General features: G+C 36.6%; 3 protein-coding genes across 3 annotated transcripts; 1 reads left to right on the top strand and 2 right to left on the bottom strand.

Annotated features, from left to right (window-relative positions):
• Positions 1-2,569: 2,569 nt before the first annotated feature.
• On the bottom strand, positions 2,570-5,310 carry C922_03456 (hypothetical protein; the record flags this gene model as incomplete). The annotated part of the gene is made up of 4 exons (XM_008819048.1): positions 2,570-3,881; positions 3,986-4,072; positions 4,921-5,009; positions 5,206-5,310. The coding sequence occupies 4 exons, from the start codon at positions 5,308-5,310 to the stop codon at positions 2,570-2,572; spliced, it is 1,593 nt and encodes a 530-aa protein (XP_008817270.1).
• A 3,061-nt stretch (positions 5,311-8,371) lies between these two features.
• Positions 8,372-9,856, bottom strand: C922_03455 (citrate synthase; the record flags this gene model as incomplete). Its single annotated transcript, XM_008819047.1, has 1 exon — positions 8,372-9,856. One exon carries the CDS (start codon positions 9,854-9,856, stop codon positions 8,372-8,374), a length of 1,485 nt encoding a protein of 494 aa, XP_008817269.1.
• A 2,176-nt stretch (positions 9,857-12,032) lies between these two features.
• C922_03454 (hypothetical protein) lies at positions 12,033-14,672 on the top strand (the record flags this gene model as incomplete). The annotated part of the gene is made up of 1 exon (XM_008819046.1): positions 12,033-14,672. The coding sequence occupies one exon, from the start codon at positions 12,033-12,035 to the stop codon at positions 14,670-14,672; it is 2,640 nt and encodes an 879-aa protein (XP_008817268.1).
• Between the last annotated feature and the right edge of the window lie 865 nt (positions 14,673-15,537).

Raw genomic sequence — 15,537 nt, 5'->3', positions numbered from 1 at the left:
TATACCTTTTGTAATTCCCTCTTTGCTTAAATATTTTTAAAACTACATGGCATATTTTGCGTCATTTGTATCGTATACCGGATAGCACGATTTTCTATCTGCTTTTACATAATAAAGCTTACTTACATTTACTAAAATGTAAGTGTCTTTTTCCTTATGAGCGCATAATTTTTTTCTTCACTTCATGTTATATGTTGTCATATGTTTATCAAGTAAAATAACAATGGTATTTTTTAATTGTACGCATGTTTTGCAATAGTGCGACACATTAAACAATGGCATTACACAATATTTGTGACGCTGTAACACTTTTTGGTGCGTACTATAACCCAGATAAGATGTAAATTTGGAGGAAAATAAGCGAATAGTTTACATTCAAAATAATTTTTCTGCATGTTAATAGTATGTTCTTATTAAATTGTTCAACCCTCAAAATATATTTCTTTTTAAGCATTAACATTAATTGCCAAATGGAGTTAACATACTTGAAAAAGATATACCATCCCATATATTGTAATTCCATAGTATATTATTTAAATGTGTAAAAGGTTCAAGTTTATAGAAGAGACAATGCAAAAATAATAAAAACCATGCTTTACAAAAGGGAGTGACAATATTTATAAGAGAATGCACATTCTATTTTTAACACCATCGTCATATGAAATTACAGTTCTAAACTTGGTTATTTTTTATAATGTGATCAATCTAAAAAGAAACTAAATCTTGAAATGTTACATGTTGAGAAAGTTAGCCATAGTTATAATTTAAAAGTTTTTCAGGAATGACAACATCTTAAATAGTATTACATATTATAACCTTGTGCAAATGTTTTTGTGGTCTCATTAAATGTATATTGGCTAACATGAAATTTTCACAATTTAATAAAAGTGTTTTAATGAGACATGATAAAATTTCAAACTACCTAGGTAGAGGTGCCACTATTATACAATTTATGGCATGAAAAAGGTGTCTATTATTTTCTTCTTAAAAAGGACTCTCAAATGGACAAAAATAAAATTCCGTACATAGGTTTCTTTTGCGTACCACATTTAATGTATCAAGTGCACAAAAAATACACACACGTTTATTGCAATATCTTTAAAATAATAAAGGGTAAATACTTTTATTCTCTATACAGCGTACAAAACGGTTCATGTTAGCAAAGATTTTAAGGAAGTGGGGTTTCGAACGAACCAAAAAACCATGTGATATTGAAATTGCTAAAGATTGCTAAATGAAAAGACTTAGAGCTATTAATAAAAAATTTGTGCATGTTCATCAAAGAATGGAATCCAAAATAAGCGTTCATGTAGTCGTTTTCTAAGAAAAATGCAACAGAGTGTGTAGCACAACAAACGGTTATGGTTATGCTCTCTGTAACGTAAATTGCTTTAAGAACGAATGTGTGTTGATCTAAATTTTTGAAAATATTTGAATTCATATTTAAAAATGCACTTCGCAGAATGAATACGTTCAAAATAAATTGAGAACAGTTTGTCAATATTTACAACGGTATGGGTAACGCATGTCAAATTTCACAAAATCATGTATTTAAAAGAACCTATGGAATGTATGTTTTACATTTCAAGGCAATAACCTTACGGGCCTAAGTGAGGAATATTAAGAAGAGAGCTGCATTTAATATAGAAAAAATTATAAAATTGAATCGGAATATGTAAAAACCTTATGCATGTTGTAAATAAATTCCTATGTTAAAGAACAATGTGTGTACAAACCTTTTTCTTTTCAATTTGCATTTATAATAATTTGTAAAGAATTATTGCAGTAAACAGAAGAAACCTTCTGTATTATCTGCAACTCATATATTATTGGAGAAACATAAAAATATGATTTTGTCTCTTTTTGTACTAGCGAAAATAACAGTTTATTTTTTAAATTTTATATTGGATAAATATGTTGTAAAGGTTTATTTTTAGCAAAAAACGGGATGGAGAAAACGTTTAACAAGAAACAAATAGGTACATGGTTCATTACAGAATAACATCTTAGGTATCTGTAATTTCAATGTACTTAGAAATGTGTATAATTTTTTTTTCTGAGTATACAATATGTTTTTCTATAAGCTGTCATATAAAAAAACAACCACATAGACATACTAGCCAATAAAAAAAACATATTTCTAACATAAACTTTTTTAAAATATTTTAGAAATGGGAATAGATATCTAATGCATATAGTTGTAAAAATGTACAGGTTAATTTTAAGCTTCATACAATTCCTAGAATTGTTTTAAAAATAAGTAAAAATGCTTATAAAAAATTATATTAAAAAAATTTACAAGAGCATAGAAAGTAGAAAAACATTTACAATATTACTAAATTTTTTTTGATTTCAAATATAATTCTGATAATGAATCCTAAATGGATAATTCTGACGAAATTGTGACATGCAAGGGAAAAATTTTAATAAAATCTGAATTTTTACAACATAATTTTTTTTTTTTTTATTTCTTCATTTTCAATTTTTAAAAGAATTCTGATTATGTTTTAAGATTATCATATGCACAGAAATAAATAAATAAAAAAAAAAAAAGCTACTAAATTTCAATTTAGCTAGTGGCATTGCCATTTTCATCTGCTGTGTTGGCTGCATTTTCTTCTGCTATGTTGGCTTCATTTTCTTCTGCGGCAGCTTTTTTTGTTCCTCTTCTTCCTCCCCCCCTTTTAGGCTTTGCCTTTGATGCTGCTGATTTTTTAGTTCCTTCATTTTGATTTGTACCAGAATTCTCTTCTTCATTATTTTCCTTGTCTAGAGATTTCTCCCCATCACTTTTATTTCCATCATTGGACACATTTTCATAATCCTCAGTTTTGCTTGTTTTATCATTATTTTTCTTTTTACCTTTTTGATCTGCCTTCTTCGTTTTCTTAGCAGTGTTTGTTCTTTTTCTTGTTTTTTTCCCAACTGTTTTTTTTTCTTCGTCGTTGCTCTTTTCCTTTTCTGAGCTATTCTCTCTAGCTGAGTTACTGCTATGAGATTTATAACTTTTTCTAGATTCACTTCTCTCATCATTGCTTTTTCCTTTTTTTTCATCACCCGAGCTATTTTCTCTTTTCAGACTTAAACTCCTCTTTCTATCTTTGCTTTCATCACCACCTTCACTCAAACTTCTTTTTCTAGTCCTACTTGCATCATCTTCACTTAAGCTTCTTTTCCTACTTGCACTTTTGCTACGGCTATTATTTTTTCCACTTCCCTTTTTGCTATATGCACTTGATCTATCACTTGAATTGTCATGCTTATTTTTTTTCTTTTTGTAATTTTTATCAGCACTTCTAGAAGAATTATTCGATCCACTTTTGCTTCTTTTGTCATCTGAGCTGTAACTTCTTTTATCATCGTGTCCGCCTGTTCTGCGCTTGCTTTTATCATATTTCCTTTTGTCTTTATTGTCACCTTCGTTTTCACTTCCAGAGTCGTATTTATTATTTCTTCTTGTGGGTGAGTTGCTATACTTCTTGTGCTTTTTTGATTTAGATCTGTTTCTTGAGGATGATCCTGATTCGTCACTATATCTGCGTCTCTTTTTATGCCTGGGACTGTAATGATCCTCTCGATGTCTTTTCATGTATGACGAAGCTCTTCTATCTTTTTTAACTTTAACAATTGTAACATCGTCATAAACTTTAAATTCTGACCCATCAAATTTTTCAATTGCATATAGCATATCGTCACGGCTAATAAACTCCACTACACCTTTCCCACACTCAATGTTAGCATATCCTACATCACCACATTGTCTCATGACATCTTTTAAATGTTGCCATTTGCAACTCTCCGGCAAATTACTTATAATAATTCGATGTTCCGTTCTTACAGGGGGGCCAGATCCCTCTTCTTTGTTTCTATATTTTCCATAGCTGTAAAAAGGAATAAGAGTAAGGAACAAAATATGATGCGCTTTACGTCTTATTAACATACATTCTTGCAAATATGATCTTAAAACGAAAGATGCAATTTATACCTTTTGTTTTCTCCTGAATATTCAACACGTAAACGAACGCCATCATATTTATAACCATCTCTTCTATCTATGGCGTATTCTGCATCTCTAATAAGGGAAAAAAACAGGCAAGATAAGGGAAATTTTAATTTTTCAAACATATAGATGAGTAAGAAACGTTCGATGAACGTTAAAATGATGGGCACGCATAATCGTTTTTCGCATAACCATTCGGTAATGCGCAGAATTAATATCTACAAAAAAACATTTCTCCCCTTTTATTATTCTACTATAGGAATGCACAATTTTGTCTGCTATTTATGTACATAAATATATGGGGGAACATAGAAATATGGTTAACTAAAAACGATTTCACACTCTTGTAAAATTCAAAATGCAATGTGCCATTTTTTACTTAAACATGAGACTTGTGCGAAATAACGATAATGATAAAATAATAACATTCTCATTAATTACTAAATGATATTCATTTTAGAGGTAAAAACAAGGTACAATTTACAGAGCTCTTTATTTTCATCATTCATAACTTGCGTACGCATGGACGGCTTAAATGTTTCTTAATGGTCAACAAGGAAAGGGCGATCTCCCAAACGAAATTATCCAAAATGGAAAACATACATGATTACGTATATATGTACGTAGCGCAAATTGTGGAGCTAATGCATGCCGATGTGTCCACTGAAATGAAGACCCCTCCCCCCATCGTTGACGCGTCATTCCCCGGCAAGTGTTCTCGAAAACTAATAAAATTCAACGTCATTACAACTTACTACGATGAAGTCTCCATCGGTATATGTACAATATGACATGCCACGTTTTTTACACATATCTGTTCATAGGTGCATGCGTACACATGTCTATTTATACATATATATAATATATATATGCGCGCTTTCCACGCATCTCTGGCATTTTCGCTTTTCTCTCATTCTTACCTGGAATCGAAATAATGAACGAACGCAAACGAATAGGGTACGCCTGGAACTCTGGGTTTTTTTACATCGATATATTTTATACGTCCAAACTGAAAGGAGGAGACAAAGAGGGGGATAATACAATCTGTTGACAATCGCACATGTGCGAAGTTTACGCGGTACAATTTCTATGTCCACGAATATGCTCATCAAACGCGTTGTTCTTTAAGTACATAAAATTATTAAAAAAATATAAAATAATAACAAAGTAGTGATGGTACAAATTCGAGTAAGATATGTCTATACCTTGCCAAATAAATCGTAGACCTCATCCTCTATGACATTTCCTGGTAAGTTTCCCACATATATGCACGAAGAAATTCTGCTGTATCTGGAGGATCTATAACTCATTTTACTAATTAAAATTATAGCACAGTAAAATGGATCTTCTTGTCAAATTAACTCTGCGGCAGCAGTTTTTAACAATTTCTAAAGAAGATATACACATATATATATATTACTGTAACGCAGAGGGATTTAGGAGGGGGGAAAATAAAACGAAGACAAATGACAAAGTCAAAACGAGGGGAAAAAATACCTTTTATATGTTTATTCATATAATATCTTCATACATATACACACAACAAAACAAGAAGGAACGGAAATTGCGCAACAATTAACCCATGAATCAACTAAAATTAAAACTACCAATACAACGTGTTTTTATAATGTGCATTTTTTTCTCAAAGGAGATAACACACATGTATTGTCGTTTTCAAAACAGGACGCATTTCTTTTTAGCACAGAAGATAGGAACGAGCGAAAAATAAGATCTAGCAGTTTGATAGTCACAATTGTTTTACAAAAAATGGTACAACAAATGTGGAATGCATCATGTGTACGAATTCGTGTATATATATGTATATACGTACGTATGTACATGTACGCATGTGGGCATAGAACGGATGACCACGTACGTAACATAAATATGGAAAGGGGTTAATTCTGTTTCTTCGTCCTTGCTTATTTTTGAAATATGGTTGATATATACTATGCAAAAATAAAAAAAAATTCAAAAATAGCTGTACAGCTAAATGCATATGACGTTATGTATGTAATATTAGAGGCGCCATAGGTCATGGAAATGTAAAAGAATATATACAAGTATACATAAATGTCGCATGTGAATATGTATGTATAAAATGCAGAATAGTAAGGAGAAAACAATTAATATACATACAATCACTTCTAGCTTGAAATTACATTTTCCTTTATAAAAGCGCAAAAGGGTATGCTTACATGTATGGGGGCAAAATGCATATTGCAATTTTCATAAATTTGTTCTTTTAAAAAAAAAAAAAAAAAAAAATCAGCTTAATAAATGTTTGTCAAGAGAAACGGCAATTAAAATTAGCACAAAAAGGGATATTCAAAAAAAAAATTCTCTCAAATGAGTACATAAATAAACTATGTACATATTCCCCCGTATGAGGTTTACCTGTGCGCAAAATGCATACAATCCCCTTAGGGGTTTATATGCATACGTGTAAGGAGCCGTGACATACACGTAGGATTACTCTTCATTGATATTTCATTTTAACGTAAAAAATGTTAAATGTTGAAAGAGTACCAATTATTCGTGTAAATATTTCTCCAGGTCAAAATGTAAATTCAATTTTTCTTTTTTTTTCGTCCGCCAAATGGCTGTAAATATGTTAAATTCTATATGACAGCCGTGAATGAAAAAGGAACAATAAATCGCGGTGGTGTTGTTTCGTATCAGCGTTTGTGCTTGGCGACAACTTGGATTTATCAGCCAGGGCGAGAATCACTTTAATTCACCATTGGCGTATGCACTGGCGTATTAATTGGCCTATTTATTGGCGTATATATCACCGTATGAAAACATATAGGTGCATAGAGAACGTACAAACGGCACATTCCATATTGCATACATATACATTTTGTCGCATTTTTACGGATGACTGCGCTTTATTTAATTGCATGACACCCTTGGGGCGACGCCGGCGCGCTAATTGGAGGTGTAAGAAATTCACAAAATTTAAAAGCCTTATTAGGGTTAAATTTATCTCTTAAGGCCCTGCACAAAGGATACCGCTCAGCGCAGGAGAGAGAGATAGAAAAAAAAAAAAAAAAAAAGCGTATTAGAAGGCGCATAAATAAAAGAACGAAGTGGAATTAGGTTGACATACACAAGCTTTTTATGTACGTGTGCTTTTTTTCGACAAAAGGAAGGAGAACACTCGTGTACGTGCATATGCATACGCCTACACATGCCGATCTTTTGAAGGCGTAAAGGAGAACCCCCTTGGCCGTTTTGCTCTCGACGCGCATGTAAACTATGCATAAATGCGCTGCATATTTTATGCCCATGCGACAGGAGTGCTTTTTCACACGAGATAAACACCAAAATGTTATATCTTGCAAACCTTTAACCCCTTTGTCCTTCTCGTTGCACAGATTAACTCTTAAAAAATAACGAAGAATAATATGCTAACTGGTATGAAGCTTTACTTTGAATGTGCATAGGTAAGAAGGCACACAGAAAAAACTGATCTGTGTTTCGCTTTGGGGGGAATTTACATCGATGACGCAATAATGCCACAAAGAAACGTACCATTGGGGAATTTCCAAACATTGGCTAACGTTTGTGGATAAGTGAGAATAAACGCGGGGTGGATTCTAACGAGTGCTACTTTTGTCTGCACCATTTATGCGCGCGCTTGTGCCGGCATAAATTAGGTAAACGCGTCGAATGTCTTTACCTTCGTCTTTTTTATGTTCATTTTTAAGCCGCACTGTGCTTCTAATGAGTGGATCATTATCTCTAAGCTTAATCGAAATAAAAAAAAACTGTATATGTGGAAAGGACCATGTCAAAGTGCATCAAATTTAATAGCCCTCTTTTTGTGACGGCTTTTTCGTCCTCCCCCTGTTGGGCGTGAGTGCACGCCATCAAAGTAAAGTCATTCATGGAGACATTTAAAAATAACCAAAACGATAATCTCTTTTTTTGTTTTAAACCACATTACTGTTATGATATCCCTCACCATTGTAATTATTCGTGAAAAAGGAAAAATTTGCACCGCGGGGACGTGTGAAGAAATTCCGTTCGGGGCACCATTTCATTCTAATAAATTAGAAACATAAAAGGTGCGCTCCCTTTGAGGGAATGAACATGGGGGAGTCCGCCGTGTGTATATTTCACCCCAAATGGGGGTGTAACAAAAGGGTGGAAACATACAAGCATATATATATACATATATATATGTATGATGCATATGCAGCTGTGATGCGCCTGCAGCCTCGCACGGAAAAATGGAACAGCCGCAGCGATGCGCTTAGCCGTTCCCTAAGAGGCACTCCGATTGGGAGTTGCGAAGGGGAACTACCCCCCCCACACCAACACACGTGTGCAGGCTGCGATTAAATGCTCTCCCTGTAATAGGCCCTACTCGAATTCCTCAATTTTAACATAATTCCTTTCGCATATTTTCTTCAAATTGTGCACGTCCACCGATTTGGGTCGTTCTAATGGGTACATTAATCCCCTAGATAATACCAACTGGGACATTACCCCGATGGATCTAGAAAGCGCAAAGAGGACAGTGTAATATTCAGGGTACTTAATACCGTAATGGTGTAGGAGAGAACCACTATAGCAATCGACATTTGGGTACGGATTTTTCACCTTCCCAGTGGCAGAAAGAATTCCGGGTATTACTTTATAGCACATTTCTAATATCTGTACTATGGGGTCATTTGGAAAATGTGATAAGGCAAAATTTCGAAGGGCCAAGAAACGAGGATCAGGGACTCTCAACACAGCATGGCCATATCCAGGGATAACTCTCCCCGAATTGAGATAATCTTTGGCATACTTTTCAATGAATCCATAAGTTAGTTCTTTACCATCGAGTTGTTTTTTTATATCCAGCAGGAATTTCAGACATTCTTGATTAGCCAATCCGTGTAAAGGTCCTGATAAGGCAATTGCACATCCAGAAAAAGATAAGTAGGGATTTCCTAAGGTACTTCCAATCAGATGAGATACATGGGCACTTGCATTTCCCCCCTCGTGATCACTATGTAGAAGAAAGTATAGTCTTAACAAATCTTTTACTTCGTTATTTTCAAAGCCGATTAATTTTGCAAAATTAGCTGACCAATCAAAATCAATATCTAGGTTCATCCCTTCCCCTTTTTTTATATTATTATCTATAAAAGACCTTTTAAAAATATATGCACACACAACTTGGATCTGTGCAATTAAAGAAACAGCGTCTTCCAGAATATATTTCCAGTAATCCTTTTTTAATATGCCCTCAGAATATTTTATCTTAAATAAGGACAAAGATTCGAGGAACGAAACGGTAGATACTAACTGACTCATTGGATGTGTGAAGGGAGGAATGGTATCTATAAATTCAAAAACGAATGATGGCATTTTTTTAGCCCTACAGTATAACTCCCTTGAGAAAAGCTTCAAATCATCAGTTGCTGGTATTTCTTTTGTTAATAAATACCAAAGCATAGCTTCTGCCATTGGGTATTCACAGTTTTCATCCCACTTTGGAAAATCTTTTAAAATTTTATCTACAGTTCTCCCTCGGAATAAAATTCCTTTCCTTTTTTCCAAAATAGACGTATCGGTAATTAACGTAATGGTGTTCCTCAGCCCCCCAATAACATTATTTGGGGTACAAATCGAGATGGGCGTGTTTGGGTACATATGTATAATTGCTTTTAATTTTTCTCGCGTCTTCTGTATACAGTCATACGTTTTCTCTTTCAAAATGGTCATAATAACTGATTCTTCGTTATCGATGCTGTTGATGTGTTTTTTTATTTTCGCATAATTTTCTAAGTATAAGTTTGATTCACTTTTACTATCACTTGAGAAGTGCATACCGCTGTTTCTATTCACCCTCTTCATTCTTACAGCCGATCTCATTTGAACATTGGAACAACTGAAAAACCCTTTTTTCTCATTTCCTACTTTTGGTTCCTTATTATTCGTACATATTTTCTCATGATATTTTCTTTTCCCCCAGTGACGCCCGAATAGGGCCTGAACTCTGCACCTTCCCATCGGCACTGCGTCACGACTTCTGTTGCATCGTGTGTACCGGCTTGTGACGCCTTGGATTGTTATCATTATGACTAAATGGTGTATGTGCTTCGGGGAGGGGATTCACACGTTTGGAGAGGAAACGATTTGCGTGTACCTCTGCAGGGGATAACACGTCGATGGGTCTTTTTTGTTTTTTCTTCCACGGCGGTGTGACGATGTGGCGGCATGATAGCGCGATTAAAGAAAAGCCCCTTGACCCCTGCCTCCAACGGAGTATACATCGACGCAGGAACAAATGGCCACGAAATTAAGACTGAACCATTCCAGTTACAACAGTAATGGCGGAGAGTCGTGTGTAGAGGATGACCACAAAAGGTTTTCCCTTTCGAAGAGGAAGTTGGGCACACGCGTGAACCTCGTTTTAAAGGGAAAAACCGAAACTTGCGTTGCTATTATGTACAAGCATGTGTGTTAGATGTGCAAGCGCAGGTTTGAAAATGTCCCCTTGAACTTTTTTAAAAGAAAAAAAAATATCATACGTTTCGCGAAGGGTTTGTTATTTTTCCCTACTTTTTTGTAAAATGTTTCAGCAATTTTTTTTTTCCCAATTCCTTTTAAATGAAAATTTGAAAAACTTCTTCAAATGTTCACGTGATGATTTTTTTTCTTTTTTTTTGTTTGTTTTTATATGCTCAGAAAATTGTGTTTTTTTTCCCCCTTTTTTTTTGCATGTATATCTGATACTCCTCAGCTGTGTAAATGGTTGAATTCACATTTTGCAAAACATAAAATTCCCAATTCGCAACAATCGGGACGAACTATCCCTCACATGTTTTGAGCACCTTTTTGAGGAAAACGGCAGGAAATGGACTGCTGTCAGGTGTTCATCCAGGTGTTCATTCCTATGTCGACCCTGGTGCACCATTATTTTCCCCACGTATGTAAAAATATATATGCACCCTATGGGTTTACCAACATTGCATTCCGCGTCACATGGGCGGAAAAAATCAACGTCGTGTTAGGCAAACTTCCCATTGTCCGTTGAGGGGTGAAAAGACGAAAATGTATAAAACCCCGAGCCCTGGGGGGTCTCTTCCTACTTTTCCTATTGATTTGGTTGGGTCTGAGCAAATGTGTGAAACATACCAATTTGGGAAAATAAAAGGGGAAAAAGAGAAGAAACCCTTTCTTGTATTTCAAAACTTGGTTCATTTTTCCCTAAGTTGCTTAAAGAAGAAAAAAAAAAAAAACGGAATTCGGTTTCATTTCCTTTGTTCCGCCCATCCGTCGAAAACTTCACTTTTCTATACTCCCATAAAAATGGTAAGGCCTCTTTCTTACGAGTAATGCGATGTGGGTAAGATAACTTCGTTTGGTGAAAAGACAAAATGCGAACAAATACAAAAATGGGAGAGCGCAAAAAAAAAAAAGGAAAACAACATGCTCAACAGTTGGGACGCCCCATCTGCTGCTCCGTTGTCGTATTAATTCCACTCGGGTTTGCGACCCAAACATACAAAAAAAAAAGAAAAAAAAAATTACAACATAGAGAAAAGTGCATATTTATGATCCCCTTCTTCCATTCTTCGACAGGGAAAAATCCCTTCCGGGGGGGAAAGTAAAATGGCGGCAGAGTGAGAAGCGAAAAAATGGAAGATAAGAAAACGCCCCTAAAATATGTTCCACCCAGGATTAGTAAATCCCACACAGCGAAGGCTACGACCGGTCCGCCCCGCCCCGCGTCGCACGAAAATTCCAAACGAGTGGGCACGTCTCCGAGGAGGAAAAAAAGGGAATCGATTTTTCGACCAGCATGAACCCCACCGCGCAACTACGCACAACTGCACAGCGGCAGGCCAAACCGAACAAGCATTTTCAAATTTTCCTGTGATACAGAAAGTGACACAGGGAGCTTCTCCCATCCACGCGTATGCAATTTTTAAGTAACATCTAAGAAGCGGTACACGTTTAGCTCGAAGCAGCTGCCCCCCACGCAGATGATGTGATCAGGGCAGGAAAAAACACGAGCATTGACAAAATGGGGAAGAAAAACAAAAAGAGCAAAGAGAAGCAAGAGAAGATAAAACTCAAAAAAGAAAAGCAAAAATTGAAATCCTTGAAAACGAAGAAAAAAAAAAACGACAACAGTGGCAACCATGACGTGTTGAGTGACGCCGATTTCGAAACCATATGTTTGTATTACGAAAATTTAAATAAAAAAGATCACTATGGACATATAAATGTGAACACGACAAGCAACAACACATTTGTGGAGTGCGAAAAACCCAGCCCCAGGTCCAACTGCTCCGTCACCTTTATTAACGAAGAGGAGTTCCTCCTATTCGGTGGAGAGTACAATAATAACCACGAACTTCTGGCGTACAACGATTTATTTAAGTACAATGTAGTGAAAGATAAGTGGAAGTACTATTTCACCACAGGTAAGAAACCCAAACCGAGATGCTCACACCAAGCGGTTTATTTTAATAAGAAGCTCTACATCTTTGGCGGAGAACTATGCACGAACACACAATTTTTTCACTACAACGATTTCTGGTCCTTTGATATAAAAAATAACACCTTTGAAGAAATTGAATGTAAAAACAAAAGAGACGAGAGGCCCTCCCCCAGGAGTGGACATCGAATGATTTTATGGAAAAGCTCCATAATTATGTTTGGAGGATTTTTCGATAATGGCAAGTCAGTAGAATACTTTAGTGACCTATACCTGTACATAATCAGCAGCAACAAATGGGTAAACCTAACCAACATATATATCGACTGCCTGTTTAGGAGATTAACCCAGGAAGATGGACCCAACACTGGAAAGTCGGTAACCACAACGAAAAATGAAAAAAAGAAAAAGGGAGATAAAACAATATCACAAAATGTGAAGAATGCCTTTTTTAAAAACTTCGATTTAGATTCCTATATGCCATCTAAGAGATCCAGCGTTAGTCTCTTCACTGACATGAAATTTCAAAGGGTGTATATATATGGAGGGTATGCTCAGATAAAAAACACTTCGAGGAATGCCATCGGGGTCTACTACAATGATTTGTGGGTTGTAAATATAAACTACAATGGGGAAGATAACATCCTGGTCAATTTTAAAAAACTGAAAAAAAGTATTTTTCAGCCATCTAAGAGAATTGGGTTCAGCACATGCATTTACAAAAACTCACTAATTTTATTTGGAGGAGTTTTTGATACGATGGAGAAAAATAACAACAAGAAGGCAACAGTGCAGAGTGGCACCCCGACCGGGCATAACAATACTACCGGTAATGTTTCCCCATTGGAGGAATCACTCAACATACAATCCATCTTCTTTAACGATTTATACTCGTTTGACATGAATAAGGAACACTGGTCCTACCTCAGCCTGAAGGGAAGCAGCGATGCCAGAGAGATCAACCGGAATGGGAAGGAAAATAAAAAAAAACAAAACGGAGAACTCAACCTGGGTTCCCCCTCCTGCGGCAGAAGCAGTAAGCAGCTTGTACCGGGGGACCAAGACCCTTTAAGCAAAAGTAGAGAAGGCCCATTCAACCCCTCCAGGGACTCCGCGTCAGACGGCTACGATTCCAGTCGCTTCACCGACGGAGACAATAATGACGACCAGTACTACGCTAACGTGTTTGTCTATTTTGACGAAAATGGAAATAAAAAAACGATCAAGATTGAGCAGGAAGACGAGCAAAGCAAAAGTGGTAACGAATCGCACAACGAGAAAAAGGAATTTCACGATAAGTCCCGAAACGGAAACTCCCATGTGTCAAACGTGAATAAAGGAAAGGGTACCTCGACAAATCAGGTAATCGACTCGCACTCGGTGTTTATGCAGTGCGAGGAGTTGGCACACAGGAGACGCGGTAACATAGTGGGCGATTCGGAAAGCGGAAAAAAGGGGTTCGAAAAATGCTGCATTCCAAATGGCGATCATGATGACCATCATAATGGGGGCGACCCCCCTGAGGGAAGAGACGCACCAGGAGAGCGCGCGGGGGAGGAGGGCCATCCTTCCGCGACGCACGACCCAACCGACTGCGACTCTCACTCCGGCACCAACGAGTCAGAGAAAAAAACCAAATTCGTAATAAGCGACGTGGAGCCCATCGGCAGAATCAACAGCCACATATTCGTAACGAACAAAACGTTGCACCTACTTGGTGGCATGTATGAATACAAAAATAACGAAATAATCTTAAGTGATCACTGGAAAATTAACATTTTCAAAAGAGAAAAATGGGAACTAGTACATAAAGGAAATCTCGATGACATTTATGTGGAAGAAACTGATTTGAGCTCTTCCCTCTCTATAGATGATGAAGATAAGGACGAAAAGGAAATAGAAAATTTGATCATTTCTGATAAAATAAAAAAAATGGAAAATAAAATAAAGGTCGAAAGTGAAGGCTTCATTTTTGATGCCAATGAAAATTTAAATGAATTTTTCCTCAGAACAAAAGAGCACTGGTTGAAAGAGCTAAATGTGGATGAAGAAAATAAAACAAGTAGAAAAGACGCTTTCGTTCTTTGTGAGCAGAAATACCAAGTGCTGAAAAAGTACCATAGGAAAATTCACAAGTATAGGGAATTGCTTTTGGCTGAAGAGTGCGGATCCAGCATGACTGAGGGGAGCTCCAGCGACCTGGGGGAGGAATCCTCCAGTTAGTTAAGCGCCTTGTTTTGCATGCCTCCAGTTAGTTAAGCGGCTTGTTTTCCATGCCCTCAGTTAATTAGCTTCTTTTGCAGGTGTAACACCCGATCAGTGGCAGCGGCGCCACGATGCCTACACCACACAGTCGTCGTGATGTCAACCCCTCTAGGAATTTTCTTCCCTAGAAATCGCGTGCGCGTTTTACGTTTTTCTTCTTTTATTTTTTTTTTGTTCTGTTTCGGCTCACGCTGCGCAGTACGTACTGCCCTATGACAGGATGACTGCATGGCTGCGCCCCTCCCCCTCGCTACTTCCCCCAATTAACGCTTTAATTTTAGCCAATGCTGCGTTTTCATCAATTAGGGTTACCCTCCTGATGCGAATTAAAGATGCGGGCTGAGAAAGTAGCCACACAGAAACATGCGCGCGTATACATGAATACGTAAATAAAAAGTAAAACGCTTCGAATTAAAAAAATAAAAGGAGACGTACCTTCCTATGTGTTTAGAAGCATAGGGATGCGTGCCGTCTGTAGGCCCCAAACAAGTTAGCCACCTTCGTAGCAATGATTAACGTTTTTCGTTTAAGAAAAAAAAAAAAGAAGGGAAAACGCCAAATGGCAAACGATGAAGAAAAGAAGAGGCAAATGAAGGCCAAGAAGCCGACCCCGAGCCTAACTTTCGACGCATTCCTCGCTTTGGATGTATCATGTCCCCCCGAGGGCACTCCGACGGGAAAATGGCTTCTTCACTGGAAAATCCCTTCTCGACTGGAAAATCCTTTCTCGACTGGAAAATTCTTTCACGACTGGAAAATTCTTTCACGACTGGAAAATTCTTTCACGACTGGAAAATTCTTTCACGACTGGAAAATTCTTTCA

Source organism: Plasmodium inui (assembly GCF_000524495.1).
Source record: "Plasmodium inui San Antonio 1 unplaced genomic scaffold supercont1.14, whole genome shotgun sequence".
NCBI lineage: Eukaryota > Apicomplexa > Aconoidasida > Haemosporida > Plasmodiidae > Plasmodium > Plasmodium inui.
The sequence above is the reverse complement of the archived record's forward strand: the minus strand, read 5'-3'. Positions and strand labels throughout refer to the sequence as shown.